This window comes from Carassius carassius, chromosome 41, assembly GCF_963082965.1.
Source record: "Carassius carassius chromosome 41, fCarCar2.1, whole genome shotgun sequence".
Classification (NCBI taxonomy): domain Eukaryota; kingdom Metazoa; phylum Chordata; class Actinopteri; order Cypriniformes; family Cyprinidae; genus Carassius; species Carassius carassius.
In genome coordinates, this window is record NC_081795.1 from 1,710,289 (window position 1) to 1,734,641 (window position 24,353).

At 34.3% G+C, this 24,353-nt stretch overlaps 1 protein-coding gene across 5 annotated transcripts in view; it reads left to right on the forward strand.

Moving 5' to 3' along the window:
- Positions 1-22,583, forward strand: part of gria4a (glutamate receptor, ionotropic, AMPA 4a) — an 85,592-nt gene extending 63,009 nt beyond the window's left edge. Inside the window, exons 12-16 of one of the 5 annotated variants that reach the window (XR_009426504.1) lie at positions 5,056-5,254; positions 9,750-9,997; positions 15,754-15,868; positions 17,259-17,373; positions 19,304-19,434. Coding sequence is in view for 4 of the 5 variants with exons in the window: in XM_059533950.1 (XP_059389933.1) it covers positions 5,056-5,254; positions 9,750-9,997; positions 17,259-17,373; positions 19,304-19,441; positions 21,460-21,624 (865 nt within the window). In the remaining variant the exon portion in view is untranslated. Of the gene's footprint in view, positions 1-5,055; positions 5,255-9,749; positions 9,998-15,753; positions 15,869-17,258; positions 17,374-19,303; positions 19,561-21,459 lie in introns of those variants that run through there. The other 4 variants (XM_059533950.1, XM_059533948.1, XM_059533952.1 and 1 more) reach the window with 4 other exon arrangements.
- Positions 22,584-24,353: the final 1,770 nt, after the last annotated feature.

Sequence of the window (24,353 nt, forward strand, 5' to 3'; positions counted from 1 at the left end):
CTTCAAATTCATGCATTGCGTAATCACGTTGGAAAGGTCACACGCAGTTAGCTCTTCGTCTTTGTACTCTGGTTCAGAAGAGTAATGTGGGACGAAAAACTCAATTTTCTCCTCCTTCAAAAAGTCTAACATCGTTGTTTTACCTTTTTAAGTAAAGGGCTTTTGACTTGTTTTGCATGCTCGCTGGGCCGGTACTTTTTCGCCTACATCACGCGTGACCTTTACATAGTGACTATGTCATGCAAGTCCAGCTAGTACAAGATGAGCATTTGTGTTTAAAAAGTGTATAAATGTTTATTTTTTTAAGAAAATGACAGATTGTTTCTCTAGATAAGACCCTTATTCCTCGGCTGGGATTGTGTAGAGCTCTTTGAAGCTACATTGAAACTGTGATTTGGACCTTCTCCCCATTGGTCCTCATTCAAGTGCAATATATGGAGAAAAATACTGGTAGTTTTTCAAAAACTTTAATTTCTTTGTGACTGAAGACAGAAAGACATGAACTTGAACTTGGATGACATGGGGGTAAGCAAATTATCAGGAGTTTAGTTTAAGTGAATGTTCATCATGATTTGTTCGCCAGTTGCTTTTAAAGGCATCATGCAGTGTTTGTTGCAGCACTTAATGATAGTTACCCTTACACTATGTTGGAGCCACCCACAGCTGTTTGCTTCCGACACCAATGGCTGAAACTGTCTCCATTTAAATTTCATTCCTGCCAGTGCAGTGAGAGTACAAACTGCACACCACGCACATGCCTTAAATACACAGTGCCCACTGAGTGCAACTGTGAACTGACATCATGACTTGCTGGCTCCAGTGTTAAAGATTCAAGTAAAATGATCTAAAAGCAGTAGAAAATCAAAGCATCAGAATTTAAAAAGCAGACATTATGACATCAAGATTCTAAAAGCCATTATGACATCATCGCTGGCAGTTACATTTTCAGGTCTGAACATTCTATGTGGCCGGTCACACAGAAGGTTTTGTTGTTGTTGTTTTTAATCTAAAAACATGAGACGCAAGTGCTAAGAAAGGTTTTTTTTCTTTGTTGTTGTTTTTATGAAGCGCAGCACAGAATGCTTGTGACACTTGCCCCGCCTCCAGGGTCTTCTGATTGGTCACTAAATATTTTCATAAAGTTGTAAATTATGTTTTTCGCTTAATATAATTGAGGTTAAACCACTGGAGTCACATGGAGTACTTTAACTAGGTCTTTCCAACCGTTCTGGGCTTTGAACATGTAATGAAACTTTAAAAATGTAGAGCCTGTAGACTAATTTTTAGCAATAAGTCGCTGGCTGCAATTCACTTAATGGCCACCGGTGTCACTAATAACAAGGGTTTCTGAATTCTATATAGAGCCCTTTAACCGCTAACTATCAGCATTTTTGGGAGTTAATATTTACTTTTGACTCTCATACATGCTTGATGGTATTCAAGCAAACAGTCAATCGAGTCTTAAGTGAACATAAGCAATTTGAAGAAATATGGATCAATATATTGTCTAGTGTTAGGGTTAGGATTGCCACCTTCAATACAGAAAAGTAAGGGACACTCTTGGGGTCACAATGACCACAGGTCCGATGACATGCCAGTGATGGTAAATCACAACTTAAAACATGTTTTCATAAAAAATACTACATGTTTAAACACAACCTTAGCTATAACTTATAACCGTGTGGTACACCTGCGTTAACTCCGCTGCTGTAACCTAGACAGGAGTAGGGTGAGAAATTGCTAATGAACTTTAGTAAGTGTATAAGGTGGCATGAAAACCGATTTTGGATAAAATATTTGTCATTGTTTGCAGACATTAACACCATCCAAACAGTGAAACCACATAATAAATTATGTTCTCGTTAAAAAGGTTCGGGAGGAGCGCGTCAGATACTTAGCCTAAACAACACAGGTGGACCACAATCTAGTAATCAATCCCACAGTATAAAAACTCCTCACTTCGAGTTCACTTTATAAATAGACGGGGAAGGGGGGGTACTCTAAGTTCGACCCCTTCCCCGGACAGCACACCAAATACGCATACCATACCTCAGCTAATTATATGTAAGCGTGAACTTGTGAAATAAGCAATCTACAAACATTTCTAAATTCTTTTAAAAAACACAATTTTTTTATATTATTAGTAAGTTAATGTTTTTATATAGAGTATTGTTAATTCTACAGTAGCGTATTGAAAAATGCAATCATTAAAATTAGTAAAGTTGTTTATTTGCTTCACATAGGCACTGTATTTTTATTATTAACTATATCCCTCTTATCTTTTATTAAAATAATGCTTTGTCTGACTGTACACCTTAACCGTAATAAATCGGAAACACTTTAAAATAAGGTTCATTAGTTAACTACATTAATTAACATTAACTAATAATGAACTGCACTTATAAAGCAATGGTTCATTTTTTCATGTTAATTTCCACATTTAATTATACTTTATTAAAATCTTGTTATTATTAGTTAATGCACTGTGAAATAACATGAACAAACAATGAACAGCTTTATTTCTATTAACTAACATTAACAAAGATTAATAAATACTGTAACAAATGTATTTCTTACTCATTGTTAGTTCATGTTAGTTAATACATTAATGTTTGATAAATGAACCTTATTGTAAAGTGTTACCAACAAATCATACCATAACATGATTCATTAACATTTCTAACATTATTTCTTAACAAACAGGCAACCTATGAAATCTAATGTAATCAATCAGACAACAGATTTTGATTCAAAACGGGATGCACTATTTTATTCTTAAATACGGGACGATTCCATATTTTAAGGGACGGGTGGCAACCCTAGTTAGAGTTAAAAGATTTGTTTAAAAGTGGTTCAAGAAAGGGGAAAGCACTTCTCTTTCCATTATGTGTGCCTAACATGTAATCTTATGCACTTCAAAACATTTCTTGTAAATATTGTTTGTATTTTAAAATGACTTGTATTTTAAATATTTGTATTTTTTTATGTGCAAGATGATTGATGTGAGATAATATCCTTCCTCATAGTGTTGTGACAGTAGAATGAGTTTGACTCTTTGAAATGGACCAAGAACCAAATAAACAGATGGCTTTGTTTTCTACTGAGAGGATCAATGGGAAACTGCCTAGTTTGGCCTGAAACTCAATTGGACATCTCTATAGACATTTTAACAGATTTTATACCATCACAGCCTCTGTGAAGAAACCATTCAGTTCCCTGCAGTGCACTACCATATAAAATGCATTTTGCCTGGTATTTTATGGTAATTAAAGTTTACTAAGGCTTTTGAGTGAATCTGCGTGTTCTTGCATTCTTATTGATGAACCCAGGTCAGCGTAGCTAGTGGTGTGTTTCAGTAGATGAAGTGAGAGAATGGTGCGTTTATAATGAGATCTTGGTTTCGTTTTGAAGACTCTAATTTTTCCTGGATTTACTGCTGGTCTCACAGACGCGCTGCAGTCTTATACGCTTATAATGAGTGTTCTGTCTCTTCTTGAAATAGTGTAAAGTCATTTCTAAAGCAGAAATGTAATTTAACCATCTTGCGGAGTGAGACCAGAGATTGTTCGGAAGTCTAAAAATCATTTTAGGAGTGGCACAATAGAAGCTCATTGAGGTTAAATGAACAGTTTACTCAAAAATGAAAATGTAAACATTACTCACCCTCAGGCTCAGGAGTTTGTTTCTTCATCAGGTTTGGAGAAATGTAGCATTGCTGTCACGATCATTAGATGGAGTGCCCATGAGCTTCAGTAGAGGGCACTCCAGTCAGGACCATTCCACCCATCAACCACCAGTTGTCACTTGGACACTAGCACCTCTCAAACTGTTGCACCACACCCGAACTACATTACCCATTAGTCACTGCATCACAATCACCCTGCCACACCTGCACCTCATTCATCAGCCAATTTCCTTGCCACACCTGCACCTCATTTACACACACACATAAAAGCAGCACACTCACTCCCACTCACTGCGAAGTCTTGTTTAGCCAGTCTGACATTTCCGAGCATTTTCCCAGTGTTTGTTATTCCTGTGTTTTGACCTTTGGACTGTTTATTCCGACTCTGATTCTCCGCTGCCTGTCCCGATCCCTGCTTGTTTCTGATTACGATTCTGGTTATCCCTGACGCACCTGACGCCATTCCTGATCTCTGCCTGTATGACCATTCTGTTTAATAAATGCTGCATATGGATCCGAACGCCTCCGACTCCTTGTTACAATTGCATCAGTGTCTCATCAATGGATGCTCTGCAGTGAATGGGTGCCGTCAGAATGAGAGTCCAAACAGCTGATAAAAACATCACAATAATCCACAGCACTCCAGTCCATAAGTTAACATCTGCAGAAGACAAAAGATGAAACAAATCCAACATTAAGATGTTTTTAAAATGTTTAAACCATTGCATCTGGGTAAAATACGAGTCCATGATCCATAATAACACTTCCTCCAGTGAAAAGGTGGTCTGGTGTGAATCAGGAGCAACAATGTTTACAAGCCAAAATTATCCAAAACAGCTCTAAACAAATATGTGGGTGGGTGGATTTCGATGTGAGAGACAACAGGAGATGCACATTTTTATGGATTATGAACTCATATTTTGACCAGAAGCATCGTTTCATAGTTAAAACATCTCAATGGATTTGTTTCTTACAAACGTGCAGCTTTTGACTTCATAAGATGTTAACTGAAGGACTGGAGTGGTGTGGATTACTTTAACTGTCTCCAGACAAGGTCTGTAATATATCAGTCTGCTGCAAAGTAGCAAAACCTGTGTTCAGTGCTTTGTGCATGTTTTTTTTTTTAGGTCTGATTGATGCGGGAAGGCTCTAAATAAATGAGCACTGGTGCAATCAGTCTCTATACCTTTCCTAAATTGGAGATTGTGTCTCAACAAAATGAAAAAAAGCATCTTACAGATGAGCTATTTCATGCTGCATGATGTCTTCGGAATGAGCCAGATGTAATCAGATGGAGGCATGATGACAGTCTGAATTTATGTGTTGTGATTTTTAACTGGAGATTCCTTGTGTCTCTGTGTGTCTCTCAGGTCTCTGTCTGGTCGTATAGTCGGAGGCGTTTGGTGGTTCTTCACTCTCATCATCATTTCCTCCTACACGGCAAACCTGGCCGCCTTCCTCACCGTGGAGAGAATGGTGTCGCCTATCGAGAGCGCAGAAGACCTCGCCAAACAGACAGAAATCGGCTACGGGACTCTTGATTCGGGTTCCACCAAAGAGTTCTTTAGGGTGAGAGAACAATATTAAGGGTTATAATAAAACAAAAAATCAAATCAAACCAAAAGAAAATACATTTAGATTTGTGTCAGCTGGTGGAGATCTATAAGATGCTTTATAAATATTAAAATTCTATTTAAGATTTTTACAAAAAAAAAAAAAAAGGTTTTTTCAGCAAAGATGCATAAAATTGATCAAAAGTGACAGTTAAGACATTTAGAATGTTACTAAAGATTTTTATTTCAAATCAATGCTGTTCTTTTGAACTTTTTTCTTCATCAAAGAATCCAGAAAAATAAAACGAATCAGTTTCCACAAAAATATTGTGCGGCACAACTGTTTTCAACATTGATAATAATCAGAAATGTTTCTTGAGCAGTGAATCAGTATATCAGAATGATTTCTGAAGATCACGTGACACTGAAGACTGGAGGAATGATGCTGAAAATTCATCTGCGCATCACATAAATAAATGACATTTTACAATATATTCACAAAGAAAAGTTATTTTAACTTGTAATTATGTTTTACAAAAGTGCTATTTTTACTGTATTTTTGATTAAATAAGAGAAGAGAGTGATGTTAAAAAAAAAATGTAATAGTAAAATATCTCAATTTCCGAACTGTAGTTTATATGTTTGTGTATGTGTGGGCTTGTTTTGTAGGCTTCCAAAGACAGACAGACCAAACTGACATGTACATCAGGAATTTAATCAGACTCCAAAGAGTATAAGAGCCAAACCTAGAGAGACGGGAGAGGAGCTGAAAAAGCAATTTACTCAGAGAGCAAAGACAAAGTGACAGATAGGTGGAGAGAGAGACGGGTAATATGAGAGAGCATCGGCATGAGCTGAATGAATGGTCTGTTCATTAATTAGCTGAGCAGTGCTGCATGCATCTCACTCCATCTCTGTCTCCCTGTTGATGTTCACAGATGGTGTGATGCTTCATTGAAAAACATTCATTTTCTCAAATTCACTGCTATTCGGTTTCCACTGACCTGTCACACTCTCTCCGCCATATTTTCTCATTCAATCCACACTAACCTGTCTCACTTTCTTTCTGCCAAACTGTCTCCCTCTCCCTCTCTCCTTCTCTTTTCCAGTCTGTCTTATACTCATACATGAGCCCATTTCACATTTTCTCACTCTTTCCATCAATCTAGTCAAAGTCAAGTACAATTATTTCACACTGCACATCGTTTGAAAGTAGCTTTATAGAAAACCATGATGTAAATGTTTATAATATCAAAATATCTTCATGCATTATAGTCGCTTTAAGAGCTGGGCGATAATATAGTTACATTTTGTGACGATGCAAGCAATCAAGCAGTTGAGATTTGCTATATAATATATACTGAACGAATAATGAAACTTTGTAATTTCTTTATAAATCTCTTCTGCTCACCAGGGCTGCATTTATTCGATCGAAAATACAGAAATTTTTTAAAAAAATGTAAAATATTTTTACAATTTACAACAACTGTTTTCTATATGAATATATAGTAAAATGTAATTTATTTCTGTGATGCGCAGCTGTATTTTCAGCATCATTCCTCCAGTCTTCAGTGTCACATGATCTTCAGAAATCATTCTAATAATGATTTAATAAAGAAACATTTCTGACTATTATCAATGTTGAAAACAATTTTTCCCATTTAATATTTTTATGGAAACTGTGATACATTACCATTCACAAGTTGGGGTATGTACGGTTTTTTAGTTTTCGTAAAGAAATTATAACTTTTTTTTTTTATAATGTCAATGTCAATGTCACCTTTATTTATATAGCGCTTTAAACAAAATACATTCCGTCAAAGCAACTGAACAACATTCATTAGGAAAACAGTGTCAATAATGCAAAAATGAGAGTTAAAGGCAGTTCATCATTGGATTCAGTGATGTCATCTCTGTTCAGTTAAATAGTGTCTGTAAGTCTTATAAGGATACATTAAATTGATCTAAAGTCACTGTAAAGACATTTGTTACAGAAGATTTCTATTTCAAATAAATGCTGTTCTTTTGAGTTTTCTATCAATCCAAAATCAAGAATAAACTGTTTCCAACAATTAATAATAATATGAACCATTATTAATACTTGAGCACCAATGATAACTGAGCAGCTTATGAAGGAACATGTGACACAGAAGACTGGAGTAATGATGCTGAAAATTCAGCTTTGAATCACAGGAATAAATTACATTTTACAATATATTCAAATAGAAAACAGTTATTTTAAATTGTAATAATATTTCACAATATTACTGTTTTTACTGTATTTTTGATCAAATAAATGCAAGCTTATTAAGCAGAATAGACTGATGTTCAGAAACTCCAAACATTTGACTGGTAGTATGCAGATAATAAATACAATACAATATGCAATGATACATCTTGCAACAATATCTGATCTGTCTCGCTCTGTAATCCCATCACAATAACTGTGGCATCCGTCTCACTGTCTCTCGCTGATATACTGGACAGAAACATTTGATCAGTTACCCAGGGAATAAGTAAATGTCAGGCGTCCCGTTGAGTTTAGACTAATGCGTGAGTTTGTTTGTCATTTGTTGTGGGGCGTTTGTGTCTGAGCACAGGTTTGTCAAAGGAATGGGTGATGTTTTATTTCGGAGTGTTATGGCACAACAGCGCTCCAGACTGAACGTGGCGAACATTATAATGAGCCGGTTGTCCGTCACGCTCCGCTGCTTTCCTCTCACACACTGCAGCTTAAAAGAGGCACAAATGATCAAGTACAAGACACACTGGGATACCAGCATGTCAAATATGAAATCTCATTGGACAAACACACACATTTCAGCCATATTAGACCCATCCGTCTTATTAACAGCAAAGCCTTGACTACACAAGATCTGAAACATAGGATCTGTTGTAATTTGACAAATGACATGGGAGTAGCCATTACTTAATACAATTTGGTGTCAGAAATGTATATTTTTATTGAGTAAATATGCATTATATTAATCAAAATTGAAATTAAAGGCATTTATGAAGTTAATAAGATTTCTATTTCAAATAAATGCTTTTCTTTTGAATTTTTTGAACAATCCAGGAATTGAAAATCCATCAGGGTTTCAACACAAAAATAGTCCACTGTTTTCAACATTGATAATAATCAGAGATGTTTCTTGAGCAGCAAATCAGCATATTAGAATGATTTCTGAAGACTCAGAAAATTCAGCTTTGATCACAGAAATAAATTACATTTCAAAATATATTCACATAGATAAAAAATATTTTAATTTGTAAAAATATTTTACAATATTTACTGTATTTTTTATTAAATAAATGCAGCCTTGGTGGGCACCAGAGAGCCCAAACGTTTGAACAGTAGTGTACATTATATTTTATTTCTTTCCTAGACTCCACACTTTCTTTCTTCTATCATCATCATCAAATAATTTCAGCTCATATCAATATTGCATGTATATATATATATATTAGCATAATGAGCAAGAATTGTACAGAGTCAATTATTTGCAAAAACAAAACAAAAAAAACAAAGAAAAACATCAGGATGATAGAAGACGCCTGTGCACTGTTTAAGACAAGGTTATTATATGAATTAACTAAAACCATTAAAAAACTTTTAGCTATTTAATATAAAATACATATTCATTCAAATAAAACATAAAAAAGTTTAGTTTAACTTGATGTACTAAAATAACTCAAATTAAATATACTAAAGGTAATAAATGAAAATGTATAAAAGAAAACTAATAACAATGACAAACGAAATTGCTAAAATTTGTACAAAAATTAAATTGAAAACCGAAAGTATCAATATCCCATATATTAAAGAAAATTATTTTCAAATATTAACAAAATAACACGAAAAATAACACTGGAATGTGAGTTTTATTTCGAGACAGTGACTGACTATTTATTAGTGTTCTTTATGATAGCTGACATATGAAAAAAGACAACTGTTTTGTGCAAAATGACACAATTACGAAAGCAAATACTATAAATATTCACATCTTCCATTTTCGATTTTATGCATCACTATCTCCACTGTAAAAAATGATTGTGATATTTAACGGTAAAAAACTGAAAATGTTACAGTAATTTCCTGTAAAATTCCCCGTAAACTGACGTTCCCAGAATTCTCTGCATTGCATTTCAAATTTAGTTTTTGAATTTGATGTTTTTTCTTTAAAATAATTGTTTCTTCTTATTTTTTTTACCAGTGTATTAGAAAGGTACAAAACAGACTTCAGTACTTCAATAAGTTGCTATATTAATATTATATCAGTTAAACTACGGTATTAAACTGCACATTTTAAGGTAAAACCGTTAAACCTAAAACAGTGTAACTGTATTTTTTACGGTATAATTACGGTCGTTTTTTTACTGTATATTTTAAGGGGGGGTTTATTCAGTGTACAAACACTATATTTGTGATTGATGTGAATCAGATTTAATCAAAGCATTCGTGACCGACAGCATCCCAGTGTTCACTGCATGTCTTTCGCTGCGCCCTCTAGAGGTCAAAGATTGCGGTGTACGAGAAAATGTGGAGTTACATGAAGTCGGCCGAGCCCACGGTCTTCACCAAGACGACAAACGAGGGCGTGGCTCGCGTGCGCAAGTCTAAAGGGAAATACGCCTTCCTGCTGGAGTCCACCATGAACGAGTACACGGAGCAGCGCAAGCCCTGCGACACCATGAAGGTCGGAGGGAATCTGGACTCCAAGGGCTACGGGGTGGCCACGCCCAAAGGATCGCAGCTAAGGTGGGTGGAGTATTATAACAACCGACCAATCACAGCGCTGTTATAGTATTCCACCCACCCTACTGTGCTTCTCTCTGTTTCTGTCTTTCTCTCTTTTCTATCTGCCTGTTCTGTCCTTCTCTCAGTTTTCACACTCGGTACTCTCTGTGATGCAGTGATATCTTGGTGGACACATATACAGATGCTTTTTAGGGACATTTATGTCCCATTGCAATTCTATGGATAATATATATTTAAATACATTATATATTTTAAAGGGCTCCTATCATGATAAATGAAATAGGCTCTTCCTTGACATACTAAAATAGTTATTATTTTTTTATGCTTTCTGTTTTTGTTTTATTTTTAATTAAAATTTCAGCCATTTTTTTTTGAAGTGTTAGAAATAAAAAAAAAGTCTATATAGTTCACGATAAGGTCTCAATTGTTAATGCATTAGCTAACGTGAACTAACAATGAAAAATATATCTTTTGCAGAATATACTAGCCTCTGTTTGTTAGATAATAAAAAATAATTTGCATATTAGTTTATACTATAGTATATTGACTATTGTTAATGGATATAACTTAGCAAATGTTGAACTTAACATTTAAGTTAAATGCTGTACAAATATTGTTTATGTTAATTAATATAGTTAACTCATTCTAACAAATGAAACCTTATTTTTAAAGTGTTAAATTAATTTTCTTTTTAGTTATTTTAGTACATCAATTTAAATTAAGTCCTGGCAAATATCTGAAAAAAATAATAATAATAATTAAAAAAATTATAATAAATAAGGTTTTATATATTTCACTAAACTTTTCTTTCATGTAACTTTTTTTTTACGGTTGTAGTTTTAATTTAATAGTTTAATGGATATTGTAGGAATGAAAAATAACTGAATTAAGAAATAAAACGATTTAAATGGATTTAAGCAAATAAAGAAAAAATAACAGTAACAGAAAAAATAAAAATAAAAATCCATTTGAACTATTTGCAAATCGTTTTCATTTTAAAATATGCACACATTCATTCTTACTTTCTTATGCATAATATGTTAAAAATTCAAAACAGCCGAATGTTTCTTGTCTCATCACACTTACATGCACCACAGAAATGATTTTGAGATACTAAAAAAATTTAGATACTTCAGTTCAGTTCAGTTTTGCTTAACTAGAAATACAGTCAGTCGTTTACCATTTCTATGATAAAACCTTGTAAGACTTTTTATCTTCCAATGTAGACAATGTAGATGGAAACTCGGAATTCAAGAAAAAAAATCTGAATAGCAAGATGTAAAGTTTAAGTTATATATATAAATATTTATAACTTTTTAAAATGAAAAACACTTTATACACAATGACAAAACCAAATAAACTTTATACTTTTACTATTTTGCTGTAGTGTTCATTTGATTTTATTAATAAAGACAAATTATCTCCTGTATCCCACAAGATATCAGCGTTTGAGCTCACAGACAGTGCTGTGTGTGTGTGTTTAATATTGTTCTTCCTCCACAGAAGCGGTGCTCAGGTAAATGCGTGCCTCATATGTTGCTCATTTCTTTCATCAAGCCTGAATCCTGTCTAACATCTTCATTCTGAAGTATTATTTCTCATCTTTTTCACTGTTCCTGCATAAACTATCAGCATGTTTCACACCACGCCATCCTCTGGATGTTAAAGTTGCTTAAAATTTTTAAGACAACATGAAACTAACATTTACTGCTGAACATAAATATCCTCTTATTGAATATTACGCATCGGGACACATTACTGTATACACCAATATTCAAAAGTGTAGAGATTTTTTACTGTTTTTGAAAGAAGTCTCTCCAAGTCTGCATACATTCATTCAAAAATACAGAAAAAAATCACAATATTCTGAAATATTATTACAACTTAAAATAACTATTTTCTATGTGAATATCTGTTAAACTGAAATTTATTTTATTGATGCACAGCTGTATTTTCAGCATCATTACTCCAGTCTTCAGTGTCACACGATCTTCAAAAATCTGCTACTCACTCAAAGTAGTCTTAAATGTGTTGTAAATGTTAATTCATGTTGTCTATACACAGAATTAATTTTAATAATGTGCTGTTATGACGTACGTAAGCTGAAATGAGTTTTAATGAGCGTTCTGATCTTAAGTCAGTTTTTGACCTGTGTGGAGCTTCAGTTCTGCCTGAGAGGATTTTACTGACCGTCTGAGATCACGGATCATCCTGAGGGTAAAAGAGAGAGCACTTGATCGTTTCTGTCTCTGATGAGCTCCTTGTGTTGCTATCGGCCAGTTCAGCAAACTAATCTCAGCACTGTGACCTTTGACCCCTAATGTTTACCCTCTTCAGAACAGTTATAAACAAGCTGCTAGCGTTTACAGATTCTGAGTTACAATCATACATCCACTGCAAAAAAACAAACCTGTAAGGCTGTAAGTCTTTCTGTCTCTAAAACTGACACTAATAGACAGAATCTCCTTCTGCTGAAATCTCACGCATGTCTGACAATAACAGTTCACCCAAAAATTTTAATCTGCTGAAATGTGCTCACCCTCAGGTCATCCGAGATTACGATGAGTTTGTTTCTTCATCAGGTTTGGAGAAATGTAGCATTGCATCAGTGTCTAATCAATGGATGCTCTGCAGTGAATGGGTGCCGTCAGAATTAGAATCCAAACAGATGATAAAAACATCACAATAATCCACAGGAAGCATTATTATGGACTTGTATTTTAGATGGAAGTTAAAAACAACTTAATGCTGTTGGATTTGTTTCTGCTTTTCACTTCTTAAGACATTAACTGATTGTCTTGGAGGTTCTGTGGATTATTGTGATGTTTTTATCAGCAGTTTGGACTCTCATTCTGACGGCACCCATTCACTGCAGAGCATCCATTGATGAGCAAATCCATTCCCATGAAGAAACGAATCGAACAGTTCCCGCAGATGAGCGGTTGGAGAGATTTTAGATGAAAGGTTGAGTCTCCACACAGACCTGAAAAACAAAATAATGGATGTGAATACTGGCGTACCACAGTACATAGTACATACTGCACACTTCCTGCTGGGTTTAAATCGCGTATGAAGCATGCAGTATGTACAATACAAAATATTTTCTCTTCATATGATAACATCCAAAAGAAGAATTATTAACTAAAAACATCCTACATTATGTTGCACCAATGAAACTCATTTGTAAATGTGCTGCAAAAACATGATTTTCTTACTCAGTGTTTTTGTCTTGTTTTATGATATTTAAGGGGTCATGAACTGACTTTTTTATGATTCTTTTTTAACATTATTTTATGTAGCTTTCAAGATTTCTACATCATTATTTAAAAGTCACAGCCTATTTTCTGTCTTGTTTTGACCTCCTCATCCGAACGCTGCCCCTTGCTCTGATTGGCTATCAGTTGTGTGTTTGACAGCTTACATCCTTCACAGATGCACTCAGTGCATCTCAAACATCAGTTATAACAGACAAAGCCATAGTGAACACGTAATAACAGCTACTCACAACGCATTGACTGTGTTTTTCCACATCTTGGCTCTGAATAGCGTCTTGTTGTTTTTGGAGCATCTTTATCGTTTGGTTTCTGAGTAGACCTGCGTTTTCTGCTCTCACACTAAATGCGTGATTCGGTGGGCGGAGCCAAACAGGCAGTGATGTCAAAGTAGGCGTTGATCTTCTTCTGTGGAGGCGGGGTTTAGCCACATTATTACGTCATAAAGTGGCACATTCCACAACCTTCCATAGAAGCAGTTTTTAGACTAATGAGGAAGATTTGAGTTCTGGAATTTACGGAATGTTTTAATAGTACAAAAATCAAAAGATTACGGGAATTTATTTTCTCAGTTCATGACCCCTTTAAGTCTTGTTTTCTGAAAAAAAAATAATAATAATAATTCTAAATTGAGTGAGTTTATGGTTAAATAAATCGGTTAGTGGAATTTTACATATTTACAATTGAAAATAAGACAAATATATTAAGGGAGAAAATCATGTTTTGCAGTGCAGGCAGAAGTAACTTATTAAAAGTAAATATGAAATCATATCTGACACTATTTACTTTCTTAATACACAATCCAATTTATTTGATGAACTTATCAGTTCACTCTGAATTAAATCAAGTCCCGCTCTACATTTTTTCGTGTCTCAGAAATCATAAATGTCACACTGTGGTAGTAAAATTGGTGACGATAGCCTTTTTCACTGCAGCATAGTGTTTCATGTCATCATCAGTATTTCTCATTTCTTCATCAAATATGACACGCTTGTGGAAACACTGAGGATGTTTCTCTCACATCTGTTTCTCGCTCTCATTTATTCCCTCTGATGTGTCTCCGGCTTTCTGAAATCATCCTACTGAACATCTTAATTTGCTTCAGTCTACATTTACACTCGAAATATGTCTGTTTTGATATGCAGGCACACAAATGGTTGGCCGCTGTTCAATTTATTTCAATGACAAACAGCAGATAAAATGCATTGCAATGTCAATATAGTAAGAAAAACATTCAATTTAAGTTTCACATTTTGCTGAAAATTACAGTGTTCATAGAAGCTTGAAATTCAATTCGTATGGGACGTTCTGTAACACCAGACTCCATGCAATATTCCATGAGACGCACAAAAGTCTATCAAATGTCACAGCCAATCAGAAGACCTTGTGGGCGGGGCTATTTCTGCAAGAGCGTTGCTTTAACATGATTAAAAAACATACAGAGCATAAAAACAATCTTTGCGATAGGATACATGTGTTTGTTTGAATAGGGTTCACAACTTGAATAAGATCTGAGGCAACTTATTCATTGTCGTTTGACTAAAAAAGGTCAAAATGATGTTCAAACTCATGTTACAGAGTTTTAAGATTAAATAAAGCACAATCATTATCTAGAATTAGCACTGTCATAGTTTGGAGGTTGTTTTTTCAGCCACGACACTGCAGAAATAGAAACCGTTTAACCCCTTGTCGTGTAACTTGTACGTGTTGTATATGGGCGGGGTTTAAAATAGTGGGCGGGGCTTAGCGGCTGTCAATTCTACTTACAAACAAAAAATCTGTGGTTAATTAACTTTTAAGATTAAATATAGCACCTGTCTCTAGTTGCACACTGTGTTGTGTCTAGGCGGAGCTTGAAATAGTGGGCGGGGCTTGTCCAAAGATAATCCAACCAAAAAACTTTTAAGACTAAATAAAGCACATAACCATTACTTGAGATGATCTTTGTTTTATATTGTAGGTTGCTGTTGTTACAGCAGCCGCGATGTCGCGGAAATAGAAACCGAGACCTGTTTATCGCTTGTGGGCGGGGCTTAAAATAGTGGGCGGAGCTTAGCGACTGTCAATTCTGCTTACAAAATTATTTATTTTATAATAATGCTGATTTCTAAGATCAGTCATTTCTAAATATCACTTACAGATGATAATCAAAATAATAATCTCAGAAAGCCCAGTACCAAAATAAATAGCAGATGAGACTTGTCATTAAATTGACATTTTATTCAGTAGTGGAAAATATTGCTAAATTAGTTTAATGCAATGAGTTTTCTGCTTCGTTTTACTCAGTGTATAGTATTGCACTACTTTTTTTGAAAGACAGATTGAATGAAATGAGAGCGAAAGAGAGATAGAAACAAACATCCCATAATAGTCCTCTTTAACAGCAGCTGCCTTCCACGAGCCTCTCTTATGTTCTCTCTTGTTTTCTGTTTGTTTTGTGTCGTCTAACCCGGGCGCTCATGTGATGTTTATGGTTTGTTGAAGAAATGCCGTAAACCTGGCCGTGTTAAAGCTGAATGAGCAGGGGCTGTTGGACAAATTGAAAAATAAATGGTGGTACGACAAGGGCGAATGTGGCAGCGGGGGCGGGGACTCGAAGGTTAGCCACCAATGACACGCAAAGGAGTGGTAAAAAAAAAAAAAGATGACAATGTGATGCAAGAGAGACATCTGCCCTGACACGACGGCCCACGCCGGCCAGGAACGAGAAGCCAACACATGTGTCAAAGAGGAACAAACTGAAAAAAGAAGCAATTACTGTCAAAACAGAAATATTTGCATATATTGCAAATATTTGTTGGTTTTCAACAAATGAGGGCTGTAACTGCACAGAAATCAAATAAAAGGAAGAATGCAGTTGCTTTATATAAAGAGGGTATAAGTATTTGAAATTAATCAAATTAAAATTTCAATTTAAAGATCAAAGATATATTTTACAGAATAATAAATTGAATCAAAAGTTAAATAAAAAAATGTAAACTGAACACACTGAAAATTAAGATTGATTTCAGAAAAAATTTATCAACATTAAAAATGTAAAAAAAAAAAACTAAATAATAATAATAAAAAAAAAATATCAGAAAAACTATTTGAGTCAAGTTAAACTGAAAAACATTGCATAAAATAAATGTACACACTTAACACACACACACACACACACATATATATAAACACATACTTATTACTATTTATTATGTATTTTTACTACAAAAAATATAATATTAAAATAATTTTTTGAGTCAAAAGTTGAAAAAACAATTATTATTGTTACACATATATATATATATATATATATATATATGTGTGTGTATATATATATATATATATATATATATATATATATATAATAATAATAATAAAAATAAAAATTTGAGTAATATTTATAATAACACAACAAAATACACAATAATTATTTAAGTAATATTGTTTTGTAAAAACAGAAAGACAATTTGAATCAATTTATAATGAAAAAAAATACAATTTGTCATAAAAAAGTATAAAATAAATACACATGCATAACGTTTTATATATACGTATAAGCTATATAATTATATCAAAATAACAATTTGAGTAAAAAAAAAAACCTAAATAACTTATTGTTATTATTATTGAATAGTAAATAAATAACTTATTGTTGTTAAATATTTGCTCTTTTCAGTGTGGAGTTGTGGGTCTCTCTGCACACACACGAGTGTCTTCATCTGCGCTTTGGGCTGTTTGTGATGAGCCAATAGTTCTGGATTAGCAGTAATTGTTTGTGTTTTAATAATGAAATCAGGGCAGTATGTGTCTGTTGCCTGAAGTGATGGAGCGAGATCCCATCCATACGTCTGTGGCTCCACACACACACACACGAGCTCACACAGGTGCACTCGATGGGACCTCGGCTTCATCACTTCCTGTGCTACTGTGTACCAAGATGTATTGTAAATCTAATAACATAAAATAACATGGCCTATGATGTTATTTATGTTATTCTCTCTGAGAAGAACGCCGGTAAACCTGGCGGTGTTGAAACTGAGTGAAGCAGGAGTGCTAGACAAACTCAAAAATAAATGGTGGTACGATAAGGGCGAGTGCGGACCCAAGGACTCGGGAAGTAAGGTCAGTTTCCGGACGGAAAACCGCAAGCAAACCTGAAAAGCCCAGCTCTGAAAAACACAAAATACAATGAAATTAATGTGATGTGTTTTCAGAAAGAAAAAGATGACAGTTGTCTTAAAATCTCGCTGTCATCATCATACAGAGATATTTTAGATTTTAACTAAATAGAACCTTTAGAATGAAACATTGTGACATCACAATACAAGAATGTTGCACTATGATGTCATGATTCAAGACACTTTCATGATGTCATAATAGTGTTCGGTTTTGTCTAGAATGCAGCTTTGTTCAAGTATAAAATTAAAATGAACAGCAAATTGAAGAGAATATGCCACTACAGCGGCATAATATTCACTCAATTAGCTTTAAGGCTAGCAGATAGAAACACATTATGGCTGTAAAATTACAAGATTATATTCCATACAAATTAAAGTAATTTAGTTAGTTTTTTTCCCCCAAATGCTGATCAAGATGAAGAAAAAATATATGGTTGTTGAAGATTTCATACAGCTTAGGAGTGCCAGGTTGTATATATTTTTTATATTATAAATAATTTTCAAGTAAACAATTATGAATTAAATTTTTTTAATATTTCAAATGATTAATTGTTTAATTAATTATCATTTAAATAAAAATTTAATAATTATTTCCCCCAATTTGATACATAGATTTGTTCATTTAAATGCATTTTAAACATTTTAGTTCGAACTATTAAAAGAACAACAGAAATGTGCAAAATACAGTCATTTACTTAGTTATGATTTTTTTTTCCCAAATACAACAAAAACATAGAAGAAATATTTAAAATACATTTAAATCAATACATTAATGTATCAAACTGGGGGAAATATTTAATAATTAAATTAAATAATAATAAAATAATTAATTAAAAAATGATTATTATTATACAAAGGATTATTGAAATAATTTACTTTAAATATTTTTCCCAGTTCTTAATTTTTTTTTATTTAAATGCATTTTAAACATTTTTATAAAATAATAAAGATAAATATAAGACAATATACTGTGTAAAATTGAATTTAGTTACTTAGTTTTTTTTCTTTTCAAAATAAGAGAAATATTTAATTATTAGTTTAATAAACTTTTATTTAGATAATTAAATAGTTTACTGTAAATAATAATTTCCCCCAGTTTTACACATTAATATAATTCATTTAAATGCATTTTAAACATTTTTATAAAAGTATAAAGATAAATATACTGTGTAAAATAGACATTTAGTTAGAATAGTTTTTTTGGTATTTTTTTAATAAGACAAATATTTAATTATTATTTTAATGAATTATTATTTAGTTAATTTAATAATATACTGTAAATAATTATTTCCCCCAGTTTGACATTTATTAATTTAAATGCATTTTAAACATTTTTATAAAAATATAGAGATAAATACAAGACTATATACTGTGAAAAAATATAAAATTAGTTACTTACAAAGTTTTTTTGTTAGTTTTTTAATAATATAAATATTGAATTATTATTTTAATGAACTATTATTTAAACAATTTAATAATTTGCAGTAAATAATTATTTATTTCCCCCAGTTTGACATATTAATATATTAATTTAAGCGCTATAAAAGAGTAAAAGGTAAATCTATACACTATACAAAATAAAGTCATTGTGCAAGGTGCCAGAAATCACGAAGAAAACTAAACCAAACCACCAAAAACGATTATAATTTCATTTAAATCATAGCCCTTCTGTTCATGTTTGAAATCTAAATGGCAGTGGATTTCATTCTAATGTAATGATGTTAAATCAATGGCACCAGTAATTGAAGCTGATTGTATCATATTATGAACTGTTATTAAATATCTGTCATGTGTAAATGTGTTTGAGTCTTCGACTCGCCAGTTCCTGCCTCTCTAACGCTATCTTTTCTCCCTCGAATCCCTCTCGCCTCCAGGACAAGAGCTCGCAGGCGCTGAGCCTGAGCAACGTGGCGGGGGTTTTCTACATCCTGGTGGGCGGCCTGGGTCTGGCCATGATGGTGGCCCTGGTCGAGTTTTGCTATAAGTCCCGCGCCGAGGCCAAGAAACTGAAGGTGGAATCGGCCGAACTGAATTTTAGCCCTGCTCCCAGCCCAACGCACAGTTTGCAGAACTTAGCCACTTATAGAGAGGGATACAACGTGTACGGCTCTGACGCAGTAAAGATATAGGGGTAGGACAGAAAGCCTGCTTGCGGTCGCCGGGGCTCGGCCTGAGCCTCGTGCAGCAGACGTCTGCTAATGTCGTGACAGCTTCCCATCCCTCCGTTTACTTACGTTCCGTCTTGCTTTGTTCACTTCTGAAAGAGACCCCTTCATTTCTGTCGCCTGTCGTTCTTTGCTTTGTTTTCGTATGGCATCTGCCTTGACTAGAACGTGTTGGGATTGCATTGGATTGTTCTTCCTGGCTGCAGTTGCAATGTTGGCTTTCTGTTTCAGACACCTGCATTAAAACAAACGGCGCACAAAACACGCACACACTGCATTAGGAGCTTAAATTATCACCAAACCAAACATCTTAGTATGCAACCTTTAAACACTTTATAAAGGAATGCTGCTGCTTATATATTTCTTGTTTAGAAATGTTAGCTCTCTGTTATAGACCGGCGGTTCTCAACTGGTGGGATGATTTGATGGACGAAAGCAATGGTAAATGCTAATAATATCATGCAACTAACCACATCAATCATCTCACTTTTAAAAAGCGTCAAATTAAATTTTATAGTATTTTGACATGAATTTGCAAAAGTCTAATAAAATAGTCACTTAGATGGTTATTTGTGCAACAAGTAACCCTTGTATTATATTAAAATTCTAGGCAAAAAAATTTTTAAAGCTCAGATTATATATATAGTAAATCTTCAGTAAATCATTAGGTATGACTATAATATATTAACTATTTTTTAAAACACTTTTTTTTAAACTGAAGTGTGGAAAATCAATTAATCTGTGAAAAAAGGATGGCGCTCGCAACACCAAGATCATGGGTTCAATTCTTGATTTTGAGCTAAAATTAACAGGCATGAACTGATAATGTACGCCATCATGCAGTGGATAAAATCATGTTTTTTTTTTTTTTTGAATTATATTTGTATTAATGTGTTGATTAGTTTTTATATAGTATATAGTCTATGTCGTTTTTAGTTTCATTCATTTATTTTACTATAATTTTTTTTTTTTTTGGTTAAACAAAGTGACATTAGTACATTAAAATGAAAAATGTTGCCTTGGTATTATTGTTTATTTTATTTAAAGTAAGAATCATTAAGGTTTTTTTTTTTTTTTTTTTAGTTTTAGTTGAGTCCAATAACCCTGGCTGCCTTTAACCAAGAAATATTAAATATTCACTTATAACATCATAATATAAATATTCACATTCCACAATACAAAACTTTGCATGCAAATTCATGACCTTAAATTAAGAAAGAAAAAGTTACAACATACAGAAAAAGTCTTTAACCAGTATATCCACCAACTCAAAACCCAAATTGATGCGCAGCATAATACAAGGGTTAAAATGATAAACAATCCTGGTACAAAGCAAAACCAGCTGAGATCCGCCGCTTTAGACAGCAGCTATGTGCAATGCGTTATTTGGTGCAAGTAGGGCATTATAGATCAAACGACTGTTGGTTTAATGATGTTTGCTTGCATTTCTCTTTCTTTTGTTGTTAGCGACATCAACAAACCAATCTATAATGCTGTGCTGATACTGAATAATATCTGACTGACCTCCAGAACCCTCCATACGAAATATTAGCAGTATGAACATATAAAGTGTTGACTAGGGGACACCGTTAATTAAAAACTGGACAATTAAATCCCTAGATTTAGTGGGAACATGGGCGAAGGGCCGCATGCTAGCGTTAGAAATGCAGATGTCTAACCATGATGTACATTCTAAGATGTTTTCTGTATTTGTTTGTGGTGGACTTGAGCTGTTCTCCGTTCTGTCGTTGTGAATGTGTCGAGTGGTTTCATTGTGATGTCACTGTGTCATTTGCATATATTGCCTCCCCCCCAGAGAGTTCCACATATTCTGACTCCGCCTCTCGTCTCGCCCCCTTTTCTAGCTCACCTTCTCGGAAGCCATGAGAAACAAGGCCCGCTTGTCAATCACGGGCAGCCTGGGGGAAAATGGGCGTGTCCTGAGACCAGACTGCCCTAAGGCCGTGCACTCTGGCCCCTCCTTCCGACATGGCCCCACCCTCGCGGTGGTGTCCTCCGACCTCCCATAGAAACCAAAAACTCACCTTGTGCCTTAAAACATTTCAACCCTGCACCGAAGTTCAGATTTCACGCAAAACACAGGAGAAGCACGTTTTCGCCGGCTCAAACGCAACTAACCTGAAAATGTACTCTTTCAGCCCTTGGAAAAGACGTCAACAATTGAATATGAGCCGGGACGGCATCGTTACGACTGCTTTGACTTTGGCGAGCATCAAAGATCCATGATGCCTTATCCTGAAGCCTAACATTGGGATGAACATCATCGCATACGAGACGGAAAATCACAACCATTAAACTGTAAATGTAAAGACTTTAGCCGCGCTTCTCTGGCATCATCAAACCTGCATTAGATGTATTAAACCATAACATATTTACGACATGGTCCACAATCACTAGCTACTAAACTGTATGTAGATATCTCTCAGGAGCCAGGAAGGGGGACGATGGATCTTATTATCATCTTTACAGGATTTCTTCAAGACGCCACTGGGAGCCGCTTGCTTTTTGGACTGAAATGTAAATAGACCAGTAGTAAAAACTGAACACAATTCTTTTATAAACCATCTTAGATAATAATTAATTGCAATAATGACAATAGGGAGACCTGACTTGTAATTAAGAGATCTTTTATAAACACACAATATTATATATATATACAGAAACGAATCTATATAATTGAGAACTAAAACAGCAGCGTTGCGTGTGAGACCATGGCATCTGTTCTGTTAGCAGTTGTTTTGTTAACCAATCAATTTACACAGTGTGTACGTTTCTTTGTCCTTAATGAATGTCCACACATTTCACAAATTCGCACAAACACATGAGTGTAGGATGTGAACGACACACCACATCGCACACTGGGGTCACACAGACTCCCGATTCTCACCTTTGGTGTTTGGTTTTGTTTTCGCCTTGTTTTTCTCTTTGTACCCGCTGATTCAAATAAAACTGGAACATTTATACAATATGTCTTTCCATTTTCATGCTTTAAATGAGACAATGTGAATGAAATATGACCATTTAGTCATTAATGCCAATGGAGTTGTTATAAATATAGCTCTTTAAAGGGACAGCTCAGCCAAAAATGATCATTTTGTTATCATTTACATTGTTTTCTTCATCTGTGGAACACAAAAAAGTAGACGATAAAAATTTAGGTACATTGTTCACACTACTGCAACAAGTTGTGCATTATTTTTAGTATGTTGAGATCAAAATAGTTTTATAGGGCTGAAATTATTATAGTTAGTACTTCTATGATGCTTGTCAGTGTCTATTAACATCTATAAATGTCAGAAATGATGACCAAAAATGATGCTACAATTGTGAAATGTTAATTTTGATTAACTGAAATATGGAGGCCAAAGAACTTGGGAAGAACTACTGTACAGCTATCATCTGTGAACACGACACCTTCAACAGCATACAGAGTTCAATTACCCCAATTACATTAGTTACTTTTTTCAGCTAAATGAAAACTGTTGGTGAAAAATAATTTTGTTGTATCACTAACTAAAAACTATCTCCTAAACCAGATTAATAGCAGAGTCAGCCTTAAGTAAATTTGTAATTTGTAGGTTGATATAGGTTTGCGCATCTAAACAAACCTGACACATCAACATTGACTCAGCATTGGTTATTCTCTTAAAACACCTTGAATATCTCAAACCGGTGTAACCAGCTAGCTTGTGCTGGCCCAAGATGGTTTGACCAGCCAATGAATGGTCTAGACCAGCTAGAAACCAAAAATAGTTACTTGCTAAACTTCATTGTCTTTCAAACCTATATGACTTTCTTTGTTCTGTGAATCTTTGCTATGGTGAAATACTTTCTCCAAAACCAGATTAATATGCATTAATCTCTAATATGCAGAGTCAGCCAAGTAAACCATTTGAACTCATTCTCAAAAAAATCACCCCATATCTCTTAAATTGGTATAATCAACTGGCTTGTTGCTAGTCTAAGATGGTCTACTAACTTTGCCCAGCCAATGACTAGGTATAAATATCTACCAAGCAATGAGGTATTTGGGTGAACTAGTACTTTAAAGCTAGTTAAACACTACTGCAACATATACCTACAAACTTTGTTGCAAGTTACTCAGAAACAGTAACATTAGCAATAAATGTGTAGAGTCAGCTATAAGTAAACAATTCAGCCTCAATCTCCAAAAACACCTGGTTTAACTAGCTGGCTTGTTGCTGGTCCAGGATGGTCTACTTACTTGCCTAGACCAACTAGAAACCATCTACCATGTTTGAAAACAGTGATTTGCTCACCCTCATGTTTTTCCAACCTAAATTACTTACTTTGTTCTGTGTGAATCTTTGCTATTGTAAAGTACTTTCTCCTAAGAGTAAGCTGTAAGTAAACCATCTGGTCAAATCATACTTATTTGACCATCATAATTTTGTAGCAGTGAATGAAAAGGTGTCATATTGATCACAGGTGCAGTATGGAGTACCTCAAGGCTCAGTACTAGGGCCATTGCTCTTCACGCATTACATGATACCCCTGGGAAATATAATCAGGAAGCATGGGGCTAACTTTCACTGTATATTTCTTCATGGCATGGTAAAGCATAACAATTTGAAATGGAAAAAACGGAATGCATATTCGACATAAAAAACTGGATGATGAATAAACCTCTGTAATAACCTAGAACACTGTCTAACACTTGATGGCTGCTCCATCTTCGTCTTTTGTTAGGAACCTAGGTGTGCTATTTGATCGCAAT